This window comes from Colias philodice, chromosome 11, assembly GCF_061535455.1.
Source record: "Colias philodice isolate Cphi_HAF_F1 chromosome 11, ilColPhil1 Martin Lab GWU primary, whole genome shotgun sequence".
NCBI lineage: Eukaryota > Metazoa > Arthropoda > Insecta > Lepidoptera > Pieridae > Colias > Colias philodice.
This window is the reverse complement of record NC_143096.1, coordinates 6,663,186-6,682,293: the sequence shown is the minus strand read 5'-3', so window position 1 is coordinate 6,682,293 and position 19,108 is coordinate 6,663,186. Positions and strand designations below refer to the sequence as shown.

At 32.4% G+C, this 19,108-nt stretch overlaps 2 protein-coding genes and 1 pseudogene across 3 annotated transcripts; all 3 read left to right on the top strand.

The window, feature by feature from the left end:
• Positions 1-3,699: 3,699 nt before the first annotated feature.
• Positions 3,700-7,406, top strand: LOC149484682 (endocuticle structural glycoprotein SgAbd-2-like). Its single transcript, XM_089700873.1, has 4 exons — positions 3,700-3,804; positions 4,189-4,331; positions 6,226-6,380; positions 7,102-7,406. Exons 1-4 carry the CDS (start codon positions 3,796-3,798, stop codon positions 7,233-7,235), a joined length of 441 nt encoding a protein of 146 aa, XP_089556999.1. The 5' UTR covers positions 3,700-3,795; the 3' UTR covers positions 7,236-7,406.
• A 6,231-nt stretch (positions 7,407-13,637) lies between these two features.
• Positions 13,638-14,738, top strand: LOC149484681 (endocuticle structural glycoprotein SgAbd-5 pseudogene; annotated as a pseudogene). Its single transcript, XR_016316291.1, has 3 exons — positions 13,638-13,980; positions 14,136-14,331; positions 14,694-14,738. The product of XR_016316291.1 is annotated as an endocuticle structural glycoprotein SgAbd-5 pseudogene (transcript).
• A 1,953-nt stretch (positions 14,739-16,691) lies between these two features.
• Positions 16,692-18,669, top strand: LOC149484680 (endocuticle structural glycoprotein SgAbd-5-like). The gene is made up of 3 exons (XM_089700871.1): positions 16,692-17,006; positions 17,164-17,359; positions 18,574-18,669. The coding sequence occupies exons 1-3, from the start codon at positions 16,852-16,854 to the stop codon at positions 18,616-18,618; spliced, it is 396 nt and encodes a 131-aa protein (XP_089556997.1). The 5' UTR covers positions 16,692-16,851; the 3' UTR covers positions 18,619-18,669.
• The last annotated feature ends 439 nt before the right edge of the window (positions 18,670-19,108 follow it).

Sequence of the window (19,108 nt, the reverse complement as noted above, 5' to 3'; positions counted from 1 at the left end):
AGTGAACTTTTAACTATATTAACTTTATTACTCTTTGTCTATAATAGAAATATTTTATAGGTACGTACCAAGAAACAGCAATTTTTAGATAGTAGGTAATTGAAATTATTGCATTAATCTATTGTTTGAACTAATTTAAAAAATAAGTTACCGTTATCTAATAAAAAATAAAATAAAAACGAAACTATAGGCTATGTATATGGATTAATTGATTGATGGATTACCAAATGTTGTATTATATTTAAGGGGCCCTGCTCCGAAATGTATGTTTCTAAATCATGGTTTTTGGATAGAAATCATCATATTTAAAATCCTAAAAAAATATATAGCACAGATAAACGTTTGATCTAGTGACTTTTTTGGATAAAAACACAATATTAAACATTTGACTCGATCAAAAAAAAATCAGAAGTAACATCGATTTTAAAAGCATAATCAGTTTTATGAGAATTAGGGGAACGCTATGTTTATGAAAATTTGACATTTCATTTACTAATCAGGTTTTACAGGGAAATTTTTGGATAGATTTTTAATTTAGCCCTTATTTTTTTCTATATAAAATATAATACGTAAAATGCGACTCGCGAGCACCACGTCAGTGCCGCCAGAGTCCAGCCGGACGTCATCGAAGGAGGACCTGTGCTAGTTTTGCTCCCGACCACGTTGCAGTCGCCGCTCGCGTATTAGAACCGAGCGGCGAGTAAAATGGCGAGCATGTCACGGTATAAATAAATCAGTAGTTTGATTTTGTTAGTTATCCTAGGATTATTGTTGTAAATATAAATTAACTTCTTATTCTATACTATTAAACGAACAATATTTGCATATTAATATATTTGTTTGTAAATACAGTGTGGAAATTTTCGATGGGCCCTGGGTGAAAGTATGTACTAGAAATACTGGAGATAGCAAATATCCTTTATTTTTAAAAAGAAATAGAACTGCATTCAAAGATTTTCAAAAATTCATTTTCTTCGACCGGGAATCGAAAGAACTATTAAAACCGCATCAAAATCCGTTGCGTAGTTTCAAAGATTTAAGCGTACAAAGGGACATAGGGACAGTGAAAGCGACTTTGTTTTATACTATGTAGTGATTTAAAATTATGTTTTAAAAATTACCTTGCCTGAGATCCTCTTTTTTATGGGTTATTGAATAGGAATAGCGGCAAAGTTTTGAAGTACTAGTAGAAAGACTATTATGATGTTGGTTGATCTGTATTCAATGAGTATGACAAATATTATTTTTATGAAACAACAATCCAAGATGGCGCCGACGAAAATTTGACTTTTTGACCTGATCGATAGAGCAAGTTTTTAAAAGCCAAATGGAAAACCTTTTTTATGTGATTTTATTTTTTTGTGGGCCCTTGAAGTTATGGACATACTGGGTAATTTTATCTTTCTTGGCATTTAATTCTTTTTTTTTTCCATTCGAAGATCTAACGATAGTAAATGTTACCATACTGAATTGGCCTATCTTTCAGCTTAGCACACAAAAAAAAATCAAGCATCTAGCGCAATAATTCACGTCACCATAAATAAAAATCTCATCGTACTCGGCGAAAGATGAAAAATTGAAAAAAATGTAATAACTCCGAAAATACGAAAAATCGCATAACACACATGGGGGTGATTCGGATAGCCCTCTTGGTCCTCTACCTCCCAGCTTTCGTTCATCACTACTTTTTGGGACACCCTGTATAAATATGCAAATATTGCTCGTTTAATGGTATAGGATAAGTAGTAAATTTATTTATCAACAACATTCCTACGATAGCAAATAAAATCGAACTACTGATTTATTTATACTGTGGCATAATCGCCCGCCTTCATAGGTCACCGGAGTTCATGCCGCGCCGGCTCCTGCGCAACGCGGGCGCGAGCCATCTCAGTGCCTAAAATGCCTAAACTTTCAGTACAAGGGGCTCTTAATATTAAAACAAAATTGAATAATCGACTGAACCTTTTAAGGAAATTTTCAATTAGAAGAACAGGTATCAAACATAGTTTACGTTTGATGCACTCCTACGAAATTTCTGAAGTTGACATGCACAGGCACGATTTCTATCACATTCTTGAATCACTATAACAATATAAAATAACATTTAAAAAATAATTGCAATATTAGATTTATTTTTGAAAATCATTACAAAAAGATTTGTAAAATTTAAATTTTGTTAATAATGTGAGTACTAAAATAAATAATCTACAAAAAATAATGACCTTTGCAGGTACCGGTCTACCGTAACCCATGCAATGGCGAATGATATTTTTTTTATTTTAATCGACCTTAAAAGCGATACTTCCTACCATAACTATTCTGGCATTTTAATAATTCACAATTGTTGTTAAATTTAACGAGTAGTAATAAGATACACGTTTGCGTTGCCTGCTATGTAAATCGTAACATAAACTATGGCTTCAAGGCATGAAGAGTTTGTAGGTTATGGGCAAATGGGCAATTTGATTACTTACGCCATAATACTTAAATCTCAGTAACGTTTACAACTATAGACGTTTCCATAAACCGTATGGGCAGGATACACAATAAGCCATTTGTTATTTAAATTTCAATAATCGAAAACAAAAGCCAAACTGTTAATGTTACTTTAACCGTTGACTTTGTATTATCATATAAATATCTTCGAATATGGGGAAGTAATCAATTTACTGCCGTATAAGCCTTAACGGATGGTTCTTGTTGTTTTTGGTGCGTCGAAGTTAATTATTCTTTAATAGGACATAGACAACCTTGACTTGATTTAAACATCAATATAATAATGGGGTGCAAACAATTTAAGGTCAAGGCCAAGGCAATTTAAATGAAAATGTACCGAAAATAAAAGTTACGTTGCACGATTTGATATAGATGTTATTTAAATGTCGAATGATATCATGGCATAGAATGTCGGGCGTGATCTTGTAGGATCATTTCTCTTATTACATTTTAACAAAAAATTAACGTTATATAGGTTATAGTAAGATTTTAATCCCACCAAAAACATAAATGTAAAAATTGGAGCCGAGTTCAATCGTTGACTTAATTTGCCAAAAAAAGAAATGAGATCTAAATGTGTGCCAAGTTCTGCAGACAGTCCAGAAATTTATTTACAAAGATGTATTAAGTTCTTAGGTTGACTGAAAACTCAATTGTTTTATTTTAAATAGTTTTCGAGTTATAAGGGGGTGAAAAGTGGCTCGAAATGGTTCGTGTAAATATACACACGGCTGCTGCTCGCCAGTTCTCTTCGCTTGAACTCGGCTTGACACGCTGCCGCGTGTCTAGATATAGTTATTAAAACTCTCAGGGACTGAAACGTCGATTTATTTAAAATGTGTTTAAATTTATAACATAATATGTAACTCTTAAACAAACACTGCCAATCGCGACAAAAATTTGATGCTAGAATATTAAAACACTGGGAAATTGTAATATTATTAACATTTTTATGAAAATCAAAACGACATTGCATTCATAAAATCGATCACTGCAATAACACTAGAGTCTACTATCTATATAAGTTGTATATAAATATGAAGTATAAAGTAAACTTTGGTGGACTATAAACTTAGGATTTAACGGATGTGTCGCGGGCGGGCGGGCGGTACAGCTGCAGCGCTTTGATGTACTTATGCGTAACGCCAGCGTCCGTCGCACGTAGTACTCTGATTTCACGAGATGCGCCGACGCCGCGTCGTATAAAAGCCTCTCCGCTCGATCTGAAAATCATTCCCACTTCATACATCCATCGAGGATCATCACACCTCCTTTACATTTTTTTATTAAACTAAAATGAAATCGGTGAGTAATTAGCCAAAGATATTCCGGTTCAGTTATTTTGTGTTATTTTTCATAGTTTGTTCCATTTCTATTGCATATTTTTGGAGAATTTTATCATTTGATTTATTTTACATACATTAACAATAATATAATAATGAACATATATATTAAAAATAAGAATTGAGAAGATAATACAAAACTATCACATTGGAAATAAATGGACATTTTCTATGTCACCATCTCATCTAGCAAGCCATAACTATGATTTAATTGTTTATTTATTGCCTAGTAACTAAAGAAACCTATTATATTATTTATCAATTTGAAACATAAAACTCTCTCGTATATAAAGCTTGTGATTTGATCACAGAATTACATTTTCCTATAATTTATTTTATTTTTCAGTTCGTAGTTCTGTCAGCCCTTGTGGCCATCGCGTGTGCCGCTCCCCAGTTCAACTACCCTCAACAACCGCAGTACCAAGGACAAATCATCCCGATCCTCAGACAAAACCAGGAAATCAACCCTGATGGTTCATACCAATGGAGGTAAGAACTACCTGCTAAAATTATATAAATTAAGATAATAGTTTTTTTGTTGATATAAAGTAATACTAAACAAAGTTTTTTTTTTTAAATCGTATTTACCACATTTATATCAAAACGTATAAGCAGTAGAAATAATAAAAATTCTGAATTTATAAATTTATATGAAGATTATGCATATTGCAGTTTATATATTTCGCTTTATAATTAAAATCTGAAAGATTTATAGTTCTCAATAAATTTTAAGTCAATTAATTGATGTGTTCAATTTAATTGCATTAATTGCCTAAATGTTGAATAAATTTATCGTAGAGTAAAATTAAAGAAAAGGATCAGTTATTTAGATTACGTGGGAAAGTTCACTAGAAAAATCCTTATTTCATTTCACACGTTATGTTGAGAGCGATATGCAAATACTATATATACCTTTGTAGACTTAATATGATAATCATAAATGTAGGATATCTCCGGTGTCAAGATATTAAACCGTAAATTTTGAAGTCACCGTGTTCTCGGGCAAGCCCTCCTTACGCAACGAAATTGGCTCAGAAACACCTATGCAACTATCTTGATTTGACACTAATATGGTAATTCATTGGGAAATATTAAAATCGAAGTAGTAAATTTTGTAAGATATTGAATGACAAAACCGTCCATCCCTATAGATATACCACCATTTTAATAGCAAATGAACTCATTCTTCAACCTGTCAGGCTTTGTCCTTGTAATAATTGAAAATCCTACATTGCTTAAGATTTATACGATAAAGTTAATCATCGTGACTAATATTCCATAAATAAGTTTTAGCCTATGTGAGATTGGTAAATGTACGTAATGAAAATGACGATATTACGCGAACTAATATTATAAATCCAAGTTTGGAGAGATCTATAACATAAGACTCAATGATAACTCGGAGATCTAATATTTGGGCCGTGATCTAAAAATACTTCATAAAAAATTATGATGGGTGCAATACCGCGTTACTATTATTACCGTAAACGATGGAAACCTTGTTTCAATCGAATATGACGAATTGTTTCCCAACACCAATGTAAGGCATTATCCGACCGGCTCAACATTATGCAGAAACAAAACATTCCCAGAGTAACAGATTGACAATACATCATGATTGCATAGAACGAAATATTAGTTAAACCTCTCATTAAATTTGATATTTACGGCTGTGTGGTCCCGTCTCAGCAAATAAACCTCTTTCGTATATTATAGCGTACAAAATGCATACCTACTGAATTAAAGAAGATAATATGAAATAAAAATTCATGATGTGATACTACAATTCATAAAATTATCCTGTGAGATCCGCCTGGTGTTTACTAAAATTAAGACAACATCACTTTATTCTATAAATAAGTACGTAGGTAAGGCTGCGTTGATGTTTATCTGCTCATAAAACTTGAAGAGCATGCAAAATATAAATGTTTGAATATTTTATGATATCTTTTGTCGGGTTTTTCAAGTTATATTATCACGCACATAGATTAGAAATGCCTATCTTGCCAAGAAATTTTAGCTTCATGATGTAACATGTGTCAATTTGAACATTTATGGTGCTTTTCACCTAATTTACAAAACATGTTTTAATGCGAGAATATTATGATATATTTGTTTTAGAAGATTTATACGCAGCTAATTATTTTTTGTGAATGTGTTGATAAATAAAATATAATTCGCACACTGAATCCAATATCTGGAATGCAAATAAATATGAGATGCACAGCGCTATACTAGCCACTAATGAAGCACGCCAAGCCGTCAATCAATAGCAACAAAAGGCTATAATTATATCCTCGGGTGGCATGACGTATTTTGCCTTTGTTATCATCAATATTAAATATTATTATGAGAACTAAATTAATAACCTTAATTGTTTTAGTTACGAGACTGGTAACGGCATCGCAGCTCAAGAGCAAGGTTATCTGAAAAACGCTGGTATCAAGGATGCTGAGGCCCAGGTCGCCCAGGGCTCCTTCTCATACACCTCACCTGAAGGCATCCCCATCGCTCTTACCTACGTCGCTGACGAGAACGGTATGTTTTACTTGTTTTATTTTTAACACTAGCTTTCCGCCCGCGGCTTCGCCCGCGTTTTCAAAGAAAAACCCGTTCCCGTAGGATTTCTGGGATAAAACCTATCCTATGTCCTTTCTCGAGTATCAAAATATCTCCATACCAAATTTCATGCAAATTGGATCAGTAGTTTAGGCGTGATTGAGTAACAGACAGACAGACAGAGTTACTTTCGCATTTATAATATTAGTATGGATTATCATAGTCTTACGCCAAATAATACTTGTTCAGTGTACTCAGCATTGCAATATATAATTTTGAACATCACGTCATAATTGCCATAATCTGCCAATGTTAACAGTTTTCAGCATATTATTATGTTAAGTATATAATCATATAGTAGAATTCTTTTGCCTCTAGAACTTAATATACACATGAAAATAACTTTCCCATTTTGGGAAAAGATCTTTGTAAGTTCAAAACCAAATGACTCGTTCTATGTTAATTTGGACTCCGTTTTTAAAATAATTTTATGAAATAGCAGCAAATATTTTGCAAAAATATCGCAAAGTTGCAAAAAATACTAAATTCATTTATTATAATTCTTACGAAACGTATCATCACATAATATAACATCACATCGTCTTCCTTGTCTTTTTTCAACTGTTTCTTTCGTATTTGCGAAAACATTGATTTAATTTTTCTTCGAACATTGAAATAATGAGTTGAATTTGTGTCACAGGTTTCCGTGCTGAGGGAGCTCATTTGCCCACTCCCCCCCCAATCCCCGCTGCCATCGCTCGCGCCCTCCAGTACATCCAGTCGCAACCCCAACAGCCTCAGCCAGCCTTCCAAGCCCAACCCTTCCGGGGCTAAGTACCACGTGACTGCACTCAACGCAACCAAGAAACCCAACGCAAAATAAACGCAAAAAAAAACAATGAAATGCTACCGATAACTCGACGATACCTTTAGTTTAAGTGTTACTGTGATGTAATTATAGTTTAAGGTATTTACTAGATTTACAAATACACACGAGATTTATAATATTGTCTTTTTAATTTGTATAGCATGGCTATACTTATACATACCTATGTCATTATTGAGAAACGCTAATATTGCAACCGAATATTTGAGGAAAGAAAAAGTGTAAGATGAAATGCAAATATAGCAGAGTGTAATCTTATTAATGGAAAAAGAAAATTATAGATATACTAGAAATCGCATAACATACAACATACATATATGATATCAGATTATAGTTAAAATCATTCATCTTTGTGTAAAAGACTCTTACACAAAATTCATAAATTATTTTTATCTGCTTACATTACATAGGTATTTTACATTTTATACATCATCATCTTCCTATCCTTAGTTCGGGGTCGGCACGATATTTTACATTTTACAGGAATATAAAACAAAAAAAATCACCCAGCTGCCGAACAGTACTGTCCCTTAGACGTTTCAAACATTAACATTAGAGCACAAGTATTATTCTTATTAAAAAAACCCGACTGCTATCTTTTTATTAGTTAAATGGCATTATTGTGAAGAGTGATATGAATAATTCCTAATCGAAGCTCAAATAAAACATACTTGTGAATCGTTAAATAATCATCAACATTAATTTAATTTTTAATTGCTATTGGAATTTATTATTAGCTTTGTCGCAAAATGTTTGAGCTGTACCTATCTACCGATGTAAAATAAAATTGATTCACACAGAGCAGATTTCTCTTTTGGTTTTTATCAACACATTTAAATATCGGTCAAGATCGACCGGGCCAGATCAGTTGGTTAATATCCCATAACAAGTATACGTGTCAAATTGTATAATTTCGCCGTTTAAAACACCATCGTAAGTTTACAAACGGTTTTGTATTATGCTGAGAAATTACTTTTTTAAACGTCCACAAGAAGCCGGTTAAGAGACTTTCTGTGAGGTTTATAAAATATACAAACGAACCTAACCTGACCAAAAGTTTTTTATTCCGAATTCTCGGACTTTATCAAGTAAAATACTTGGATATGCAATAGTTACATATTTAAGATCAGCTTTCCTCCGTCCGTTGCTTCGCTGGTGTTGAATACCAAATCAAGCAAATAGATATGTTATAGTCAAAGTCCGATACACAGTCTCTTCGCGGAAGGACTGGTTTATCCTAGGTTTGGCCAAAGCCATCAGGCAATCCCCGAAATACATTTCAATTTCGCCCTTTGCCTGAAGTATTTTTAGTCAAACCCAGGAGCTCCTAACTTTTCAGTCAAACGTCGAAAGTAAATTATTCTGTTTCGGTTTTGGCCTAGTCAATCCTAGAAGCGATTGCAATTCTCGGTCAAACGTTGATCTGAACATGTTTAAACAGGTTCATAATTAACATTAAAGTTAATGCCTCACCATGTCAGAAAAATGATTAATTTTTCATTTTAATTACTTAAGAAATTATTAAAACAATAAATATCAAAATTTTAAAAATGTTATTTTTTTATACTTAATCTTATACAAACTAACCTCCGTATATTCCAAAGCATTTATTTATTTATTTTATACTTTATTGCACATCGTACAAAAGGCGGGCCTAATGCCACACGGCATTCTCTCAAAGCATCTCAAATATAAAAGTGAAAAACACGTAAGCTGACCAATCAGGTGTCAGAACTGGCAGAGTTAAGCGGTTCTTAAGACTTGAGTCAAAGGCCGAAAATTTACATTTGTTTGGGCTTTGACTAAGTCATTCAGTCTGACCTGAGGATTGACCAGTCCAACCTAGGAGCGCCGGAGCTTCGGAGTTTGCCTATAACAGATATGTGGATTTTCAAAAGCGATGGCTAGGCGAAGGGGTGGCGCGAGCTACCTATGAAATTATGATATTCAAAACAAATCGGTTTTTATATTATTGTTAGACGTAACTTTTGATTTAATATTTTTGTGGATGAATAGTTGTCAATATAGCTGTCACTGTCACCTGTCAGAACATGCTTAGCTGTCGAATACTATAAATTGCCGCTTTCCTTTGACTCGTGGCGCATTCGTACGAATCGTGCCTAGGGGCTCCGACGCTGTTTATACGACGTTCGACCCAACTACCCTCACTTTACTAATAGTCTTTGACTAGCTGCGTTTTGTTATCAACTACCTACATCAATTAGGTAGCTGTGTAGAATCGCAGTACATTTTTATTACATTCAAACTAATATTTAACCTTGCCTCGCTTCTTATTTCTTATATCAGAAGTGGGATAGAATTCAAGCCCATACTTGTTAAATGTGTTTTAGTTTACGTAGTTTTGTAACGGCATACTGGCGTTTGTGTTTTTTCGTGCGTTGTGTAAAGTAAAAGTTTGTTACGTGGATTATTGTAACGGGAATGTAGTTCATCGAAGGAATTGTGTGTAGTGATCCAAATCGCTAGTTGAACTCTGGCGTTGAGGTATTGTCTAGTCGCTGTTTTACTAACGAGTGCGTAGAAAAGTATGGTCAGTGTGGCCGAGGCAGTGTGTTTTTGAAATCCCGAGATGAACTACCGTTGTATTGTAATACGAAAAAAGGCGTACGAGGACGTACGTTTGTCAGTATGGCCGTGTTAGACGTAACTTTTGATTTAATATTTTTGTGGATGAATAGTTGTCAATATAGCTGTCACTGTCACCTGTCAGAACATGCTTAGCTGTCGAATACTATAAATTGCCGCTTTCCTTTGACTCGTGGCGCATTCGTACGAATCGTGCCTAGGGGCTCCGACGCTGTTTATACGACGTTCGACCCAACTACCCTCACTTTACTAATAGTCTTTGACTAGCTGCGTTTTGTTATCAACTACCTACATCAATTAGGTAGCTGTGTAGAATCGCAGTACATTTTTATTACATTCAAACTAATATTTAACCTTGCCTCGCTTCTTATTTCTTATATTATATTATAGACTAGCTTCCGCCCGCGACTCCGTCCGCGCGGATGTCGGTCTTCGCGAGGATGGTTTATTTCTCCATTTTGAGTAACTCTGACAATAACATCTTATAAATATCTATTGGACTCAAATACGGCTAGGCCTATAATAATACCCAACGTGTGTTCGCTGTTCTACAGAACAACGTCTATGGATAAAACTGAAAAATTAAGATTATTTTTTTTCTTCGTATTTTTTCAGGATAAAAAGTATCCTATTTTACGCCCAGGATAATAAGGTATAATTATACCAAGTTTCATCGAAATCGAACCGTTAGTTTTCACGTGATGTCTTCACATACAGACAGACAGACAGACAGACAGACAGACAAAAATTTTTTTAATCACATATTTGGGTTTGGTATCGACCCAGTAACACCCCCTGCTATTTATTTTTTCAATATTTTCAATGTACAGAATTGACCCTTCTACAGATTTATTATATGTATAGATGAAGAGCCCACGACGGCCAGACCTTCGTTATTTTATAAAAGTTGAAAGTTTCTCTGTATATGTCCTATACAGATAAGAACGACCAGCGCCTATCAAGTTTGGGTTGTGGTTACTTGGGCAGGTAACAGTTAGTAAAGGTGTATAAAATAGTGCTTAAGTTTCGTTATAGTATAAAAGCTAAATTTTATACATGTTACTTGGGGATGTATAAAAAGATGTTACCTCAAGAGCCGGACAGTTTCCATGCTTTTTACATCTTGCCAGACACATTGAAGAAATAACTGACGTATCATCAAATTCACATTGATACTTAAAAGTGTAACAAATATGAAATAACGTACTAAAAACATTAGTTTACTGTAATTATTTTATAAATAATGGTATAATATAAGTAATAAAGCTATTGCTTATATTTTAAGGGGACTCATGTTGATGGAATTCCACGTATATCCATGACTTTTTAATTATTTTGAGAGTATGTAGGTAATTTATTTTAGTAACTTTATTTCTTTTAACACTTATCGAATCATCAAAATTCAAAGAGAAAATATTGGTTCATTACAGTATAAATATAGTATCAAACAACTAAAAACAGTTAATAATGATAAACTCATGAAATTATTGTATTCTCACCGATCCTAAATAAACGTACAAAAATTGAAATTTGAATTAAATGTGTAGGTTTAAAGTGGAGTTTAAAGGAGAAGGTTACTTACACACAAGTTAAGCTTATAATATAGAATAATTAAAAGCGGTTTTTTTTTGCAATTTGTCACTCCTGCAACTAAAACATGAGCAAATAAAACTGTGCTATTTAAAAATCCAACCTGAGAGAGAGAATAATTTTTGAAATCGATATTTTGCCATCATTTCACTTAATAATAGTTATGAGTTAGTATCAATAAAACAACAACAACTCTCCAGCTAAACCTATAATGATCAATACTTGATCTTGCAAGCCATTATTAGATTTTGTCGTATAACATTAGTTGAGAATCCGGGTGAAAAAGTAAGAATAGAATAATAAGTAAGAATAGTAAGGTTGATTTATTGCAGTATCGAGCAAAAGCTCCATGAACAACTTGTTAGTTTTTGCAAGACTTAATACCTATATGATTATTAATGATATCGTTAGTGTTTCGTTTTTGATACAGAAGAGGTCGCTGTATTGATAATCCAATAAAAATATGTAGGTACTCTAATTATTTGATACTAGCGGTACGCCCCGGCTTCGCCCGTGATACATGTTTATGTTTTATTTCCATAAGAATCATCATCGTACTTCAAGGAATATTATAAAAAAAGAATTATCGAAATCGGTTCACCCGTTCACGCGTAATGCCGTGACCAAGGAAAACGGGTTTCATTTATATATATATATATATATATATAATGAAAAATGAAACTTTTATTATATACTAACAAGAGTCTGAAATCTATATATATATATACAGTACTCCCAAACTGATAATGCGCATAGAAAAATTCGTCACTGTTCGGCAACTGTCATATTCCCCGAGCCTCCGAAAACAATATGTATATAGAGTGGTTAAATGTATTTTTTTCATGCATAGTTTATTACAATTATGAGTTTTATTGTGATTTTATGGTAAAAGAGAAAAGTAACGAAATTTGTTTCGATAATTCAATGTAAGTTAATAGCGAGGATAAGCCTCACGATTGCGAATATATATTTGTTGTATTTGATTTACTTGGAAAATTCTATACATAGAACTATTAAAGTGTCTTACTGAAGCTGGCGTGATGATGGATGTATGGAAGGTTAAAATAAGACAAAGTTTATATTAAAAAAAAATATTTTCAAACACTGGTTTACATTTAAATTGTAGAAATCTAATCATTAAAATCTCAGTCCAAAGGATTTACAGAATCAGGGATAACCTCTATTTCTGATATCGTGGAATGATCAGAACTTTCATTATGCTCTTATTAACTTTCACTTTCCCCACTGCTATCTGCTACCTGTGTAAATAATAATTTTATCGGAAAATTCAACTTTGAAACAAAACTAAGAAGGGTATGTAACAGTAGCTCTATATAATTCCATACAGAGATAATACGTGCGGTCACCACCAATATATAAAGACGACTGACGGATTTTTGAATTTTTTGACTGACAGGCTACCGTCACCTACCGTCCGAATTGTTTTCGAATGTGTATGACTCTGAATTGACTCCTATTTCTTTCGAACAAGGTGCAAGATGCAAGTGCATTGTTTAGGGCACTTACGATTCAATGATTCGGGGTGATTCGGGTGTTTTTGGAAATACGATAATTAGCATAGATCTGCATGCGCATTATTAATTTTGGAGTACTATATATATATATATATATAGGTTTCAGACTCTTGTTAATTCTTCTGCACAGTGCGAGGACGAATATAACTTTCTGGGCGAGGGAGGTGACAGCTGCAAACGAACGTTCCATTTATCCACCACTCGGACACCTTATATAAAATTTTTATTATTAATGTATAAACATAAACTATAACCTGCTGTTAGTAAACTAAGTTAAACTTAAATTAGATTTTTTCTAAGGATCAGTGCAATTTTTTGCTCAAATGGCAATGTTGCTATCTAAACCATGAATGGGGTCATTCAAGTCATGAATCCAAACATTATGCATAGGTGATGTTAGATGATGATGAGTTGGTTAATTTTCATACAAAAACTGAAATTTCTTTATTAAAAATAGATAAGCAGGATGCTATATTTTTTTCCAAATAGCGTTTAAAAAAACTTGGATCTCAAAGCAGAAAATATGAACTCATTATTACTAAATTACTTAATGTATTTTTTCAATAACCCTGTTTTGATTTTAGATTCAAACCAGAAATATTCATGGTCTATGATATTACTTACCTATATTATAAGAACCAGTTGTTACAAGGAACTCAGATCAAAAGCCTACATAGCCGACGAATGTTGTGCCTATTTCGTCAGCTTTTATTTTTTCCTCTTCATCAATCAGCGTTGTTACTTTGTTATTATATTAAAGAGCCAGAGATTTAGGTGTCAAATATTGATAAAAAACGGAGGACAAAATGCAAACAACTTATATTGTATTTTTTGCCTGTTTTGTAACTGTGTGGAATTCGATCTCTGCTGCACCTCTCTCAGACAATCCTGCATCCGCAGCATATGCAAAAATTATAAGATATGAAAACGATAACGATGGCAGTGGAAATTATAATTTCAGGTATGATAATCTATTTTTGTTTATTCTTTTTTAAATCAAGTAGGTACCTTATTTATTCAATTATTTTGATATTTCCGCAATATAAATTTTAACCTAAGGAACACCTAAAAACCTATTGGAATTGCAAGTTTATTTTTCACTTGTATTTTTTCAAGTTTTGAGACATCAGATGGAACAAGGCGAGAAGAATTTGGTACGCTGGTCAATGCCGGTCAACCTGATGAACATATAGCCGTTTTAGGATCATACTCTTACATTCGTTCGGATGGGACATTAGAAACTGTAGAATACACAGCTGATAAAAATGGATATAAAGTAATAATCCCAAATAATTTACCGGAGCAATACGTTGTAAGTATTATGTAGCTCCTTTTATAATATGAACCTCGTAGTTTCTGAGGATTAATTGATAAGTATAACATGTTTGGATGGATGTTTGTTACCTATCTGCTCTTCCACGTCAAATGAAATATCTATGCAAGCAAGCCACTACTAAATAAATTTTATTTAAAATTATATTCACTTGACTAATATGAGATTATCTAAATGCTAATATTATTAACATTTAAGATTTAAATGAATAAACAATTAATTTAATCTGACAATCTAAATACATAATATTATATAATTATTTATATATATACAATATTTTAAAGATTTAGCTTTATGTACAAAGGAATATTTTTTATTGAATTATATACTTTTCTTTTCAGAGTTTTGCACTGTCTACTGGTGTTGTTGCAAGTTTATTAGGATAAACTTTTTTTATACTATAATAAGGAAATAGAAATAGTTATATTACTAAGCATCTTGAACTATCTATCAAATGATTTATTTTTTGAAACAATAAAAATAAAAAAAACTATTTAGGTAAATTTTAGAAAATTGTTTCAAATTATTTTTGATATTAAAATAATATCTTATTGTTTTTAGAACATTTTTAACAGTAATAATATCTACCAATTTACATTAAAGTACATACACCAAATTTTAAAACATGAGCAAATAAAACTGTGCTATTTAAAAATCCAAACTGAGAGAGAGATATTTGAAATCGATATTTTGCCATCATTTCACTTAATAGAAGTATGAGTTAGTATCAATAAAACAACAACAACTCTCCAGCTAAACCTATAATGATCAATACTTGATCTTCCAAGCCATTATTAGATTTTGTCGTATAACATTATTTGTTTGATTTTAAAAGAATCCGGGTGAAAAAGTAAGAATAGCGCCATCTTAGGCTGATTTATTGCAGTATCGAGCAAAAGCTCCATGAAGAACTTGTTAGTTTTTGCAAGACTTAATACCTAGGTATATGATAATAATTAATGATACCGTTAAAGTGTTTCGTTTTTGATACAGAAGAGGGCGCTGTATTGAAAATCCAATAAAACTATGTACTCTAATTATTTGATATTTCAGACTCTTGTTAGTTCTTCTGCACAGTGCGAGGACAAATATAATTATAGAAGTTAGGATTTTATAGAAGAATCTACTTCCTATATTATTATAAACGAGCTTTCCACCCTCGGCTTCACTCGTGTTGATTAGTGTTTTTTACTTCGTGGATTTAAGGAAGAAGCATAATTATAATATTCCATTGTGTTTTGATTTTGTATATCTAGACTCGGGTTTTTAGGGTTCCGTACCGAAAGGGTAAAACCCTATTACTAAGACTTCGTTGTCTGTCTGTCTGTCTCGCTGTATCGCATAAACCGTGATAGCTAGAAAGCTGAAATTTACACAAATGAACTATTTCCTCTGCCTCTTTAACGACAAATATTAAAAAAACAAATATTAAGGGGGGTCTCCATAGTACGGAACCAAACATTCAGTGCGCGAGCCCCACTCGTACTTGGCCAGTTTTGTATAATAGCTTGCATATAATTGTGTGTGTCTCATTTATATGAGTTGTTTGTTACTTTATTAAAATTTTATTGTACATCGGTTCCCTCAGGGGTAAACGGCTCTCATCGACACGTTTTATTTATAATGATTTTTAAAGTAATTCATAAAACGTGTTTATATCTTATGCTTACCTTTACATGTCGATGATTTGAATGACATATTATTTAGTTATTATGTAAATAAGTAGCCGTTAAACCTTCCGGTCCGTACCTTCCTAATTTATAATTATTAAAGTTATATGTTTATTTTAATTTGGTAACTTAATTGTTCTGATAAACAATAAATTTTATATTAAAATAAGTGCTTGAACCATTTGGAATATAATTTTCTGGACGAGGGAGGTGACAGCTGCACACGACGTTCCATTTATCCACCACTCGGAAACCTTGTAGGTATAAACTTTTACTAGTAATGTATAAACATAAACTATAACCTGCTGTATTAGTAAACAAAATTAAACTTGAATTAGATTTTTTCTAAGGATCAATGCAATGAACCATGAATGGGGTCATTCAATTCCATGAATCCAAACATTATACATAGGTGATGTTAGATGATGATGAGTTGGTTCATTTTCATACACAAACTGAAATTTCTTTATTAAAAATAGATAGGACGCTAAATTTAATTTTTTCTAATAGCGTTTAAAAAAAAACTTGGATCTCAAAGCGGAAAATATGAACTCATTATTACTTAATTACTTAATGTATTTTTTCAATAACCTTGTTTTGATTTTAGATTCAAACCAGCAATATTCATGGTCTATGAAATTACTTACCTATATTATAAGAACCAGTTGTTACAAGTAACTCAGATGAAAAGCTCACATAGCCGACGAATGTTGTGCCTATTTCGTCAGCTTTTATTTTTTAGTCTTCATCAATCAGCGTTGTTACTTTGTTATTATTTTAAAGAGCCAGAGATTTAGGTGTCAAATCTTGATAAAAAACGGAGGACAAAATGCAAACAACTTATATTGTATTTTTTGCCTGTTTTGTAACTGTGTGGAATTCGATCTTTGCGGCACCTCTCTCAGACAATACTGCATCAGCAGCATATGCAAATATTATAAGATATGAAAACGATAACGATGGCAGTGGAAATTATAAATTCAGGTATGACAATCTATTTTTGTTTATTCTTTTTTTAATCTAGTAAGTACCTAATTTATTCAATTATTTTGATCTCTCAACCTAATATAAATTTTAACCTATATTGAACACCTAAAAACCTATTGGAATTGCGTTTATTTTTCACTTGTATTTTTTCAAGTTTTGAGACATCAGATGGAACAAGGCGAGAGGAAACTGGTACGCTGGTCAATGCCGGTCAACCTGATGAACATATAGCCGTTTCAGGCTCATACTCTTACATTCGTTCGGATGGGACATTAGAAACTGTAGAATACACAGCTGATGAAAATGGATATAAAGTAATAATCCCAACTAATTTACCGGCAGTGCAAGTTGTAAGTATTATCTAGCTCCTTTTAAAATATGAACCTCGTAGTTTGTGAGGATTAATTGATAAGTATAACATGTTTAGATGGATGTTTGTTACCTATCTACTCTTCCGCGTCAAATGAAATATCTATGCAAGCAACTGCAAGCCACTACTAATTAAATTTTATTTAAAATTATATTCACTTGACTAATAAGAGATAAACAATTACATACATAATATTATATAATTATTTATATATATGTTACCGGAAATGTATGTAATCCGTCATTGTATACAATTCCTAGGAAATGTATGTGATTCCTAAAATCGCACGGAAATGTGTGAAATAAATTATTTTATACACATTTCCTAGGAAATCTATACATTTCCTAAATAGCTATCGGAAATGTAAAACATTTAAGATATTGATATGTCGCAGGCAAATTGTATATAATCTGGCCGTTTACAAACGGTCGGCATTTTGTAGTAACTATGCCGATAATTCGTAATCAGAAATTTTTGGTTTGGATAAGGGGGTGGGTTAGGTTAGGTTCGTGTTTTTAAAAACTACATAGAAATAGGAGTCCCACATAGTGGGGCTCCGTCGGCTCGCGACCGTCTTTTTGTAGAATTTTGGAAAAAGACGAATTTTCGGCATATTAAAACAGCTAGCCGTAATGTAATACGGCGGATTATACAATCCGACTGCGCCAAATATACGCGGGGACAGCGGGACGAGGGGACTGATTACTTGCCAAATGAAAATTTGATTTTATAAGTATAAATATAAGTTGATTTTGTGATATTTACGTTAAAAGTTAGAGAGTTGATTTTTAAAATGTTAATTAGTAAGATAATAATATGAACATAATATTATTACAATTTTACGGTATGACTGTTACCCGATTGTATCAATAAGAGCTATAATAAAAAAAATAACAACGTGTTTTATTACAGAAAGCATTTACTTTACACATTTCCTAATACGATATTGGAATTGTATACAATTCCTAGGAAGATTATACATTTCCTAGGATATGCATGCATTAAATAGTTTTTTAAACAATATTTTATACATTTCCTAAATGGTATCGGAATTGTACACATTTCCTAGGAATTGTATACAATTCCTTGATTTCATACATTTCCGGTAACATATATATGCACAATATTTTAAAGATTATGATTTTTATGTACAAAGGAATATTTTTTAATGAATTATATACTTTTCCTTTTCAGGTACAATCACTGCCTACTGGTGTTGTTGCAAGTTTATTAGGATAAACTTTTTTTATACTATGATAAGGAAATAGAAATAGTTGGATTACTAATCATCTTAAATTATCTATCAAATGATTACAATTTTATGCAGCATACAATAAAAAAAAAAAAAATTATTTAGGTAAATTTTACAAAATTATTTTTGATATTAAGATAATATCTAATTTTTGTTAGAACATTTTTAACAGTAATAATATCTACCAATTTACATTAAAGTACATACGCCAAAATTTTAAACGGTTTTTTATTACGGACAAAAACGGGTTTCATTGTATAGATAGATTTCAGACTCTTGTTAAGTTCTTCTGCACAGTGCGAGGACAAATCTTATCTTATCTTATATATAAAATTCTCGTGTCACAATGTTAGTCTGCATACTCCTCCGAAACGGGTGGACCGATTCTCATGAAATTTTCTGTGCATATCGGGTAAGTCTGAGAATCGGCCAACATCTATTTTTCATATGTACCACGGGCGAAGCCGGGGCGGGCCG

Coding starts and splice junctions, on each gene's coding strand:
- LOC149484682 (XM_089700873.1), top strand. Junction 4,332..6,225: donor GATGGTTCATACCAATGGAG/GTAAGAACTACC, acceptor TAATTGTTTTAG/TTACGAGACTGGTAACGGCA. Junction 6,381..7,101: donor CTACGTCGCTGACGAGAACG/GTATGTTTTACT, acceptor TTTGTGTCACAG/GTTTCCGTGCTGAGGGAGCT.
- LOC149484680 (XM_089700871.1), top strand. CDS start 16,852: ATGCAAACAACTTATATTGTATTTTTTGCCTGTTTTGTAACTGTGTGG. Junction 17,007..17,163: donor AGTGGAAATTATAAATTCAG/GTATGACAATCT, acceptor TATTTTTTCAAG/TTTTGAGACATCAGATGGAA. Junction 17,360..18,573: donor ATTTACCGGCAGTGCAAGTT/GTAAGTATTATC, acceptor TTTCCTTTTCAG/GTACAATCACTGCCTACTGG.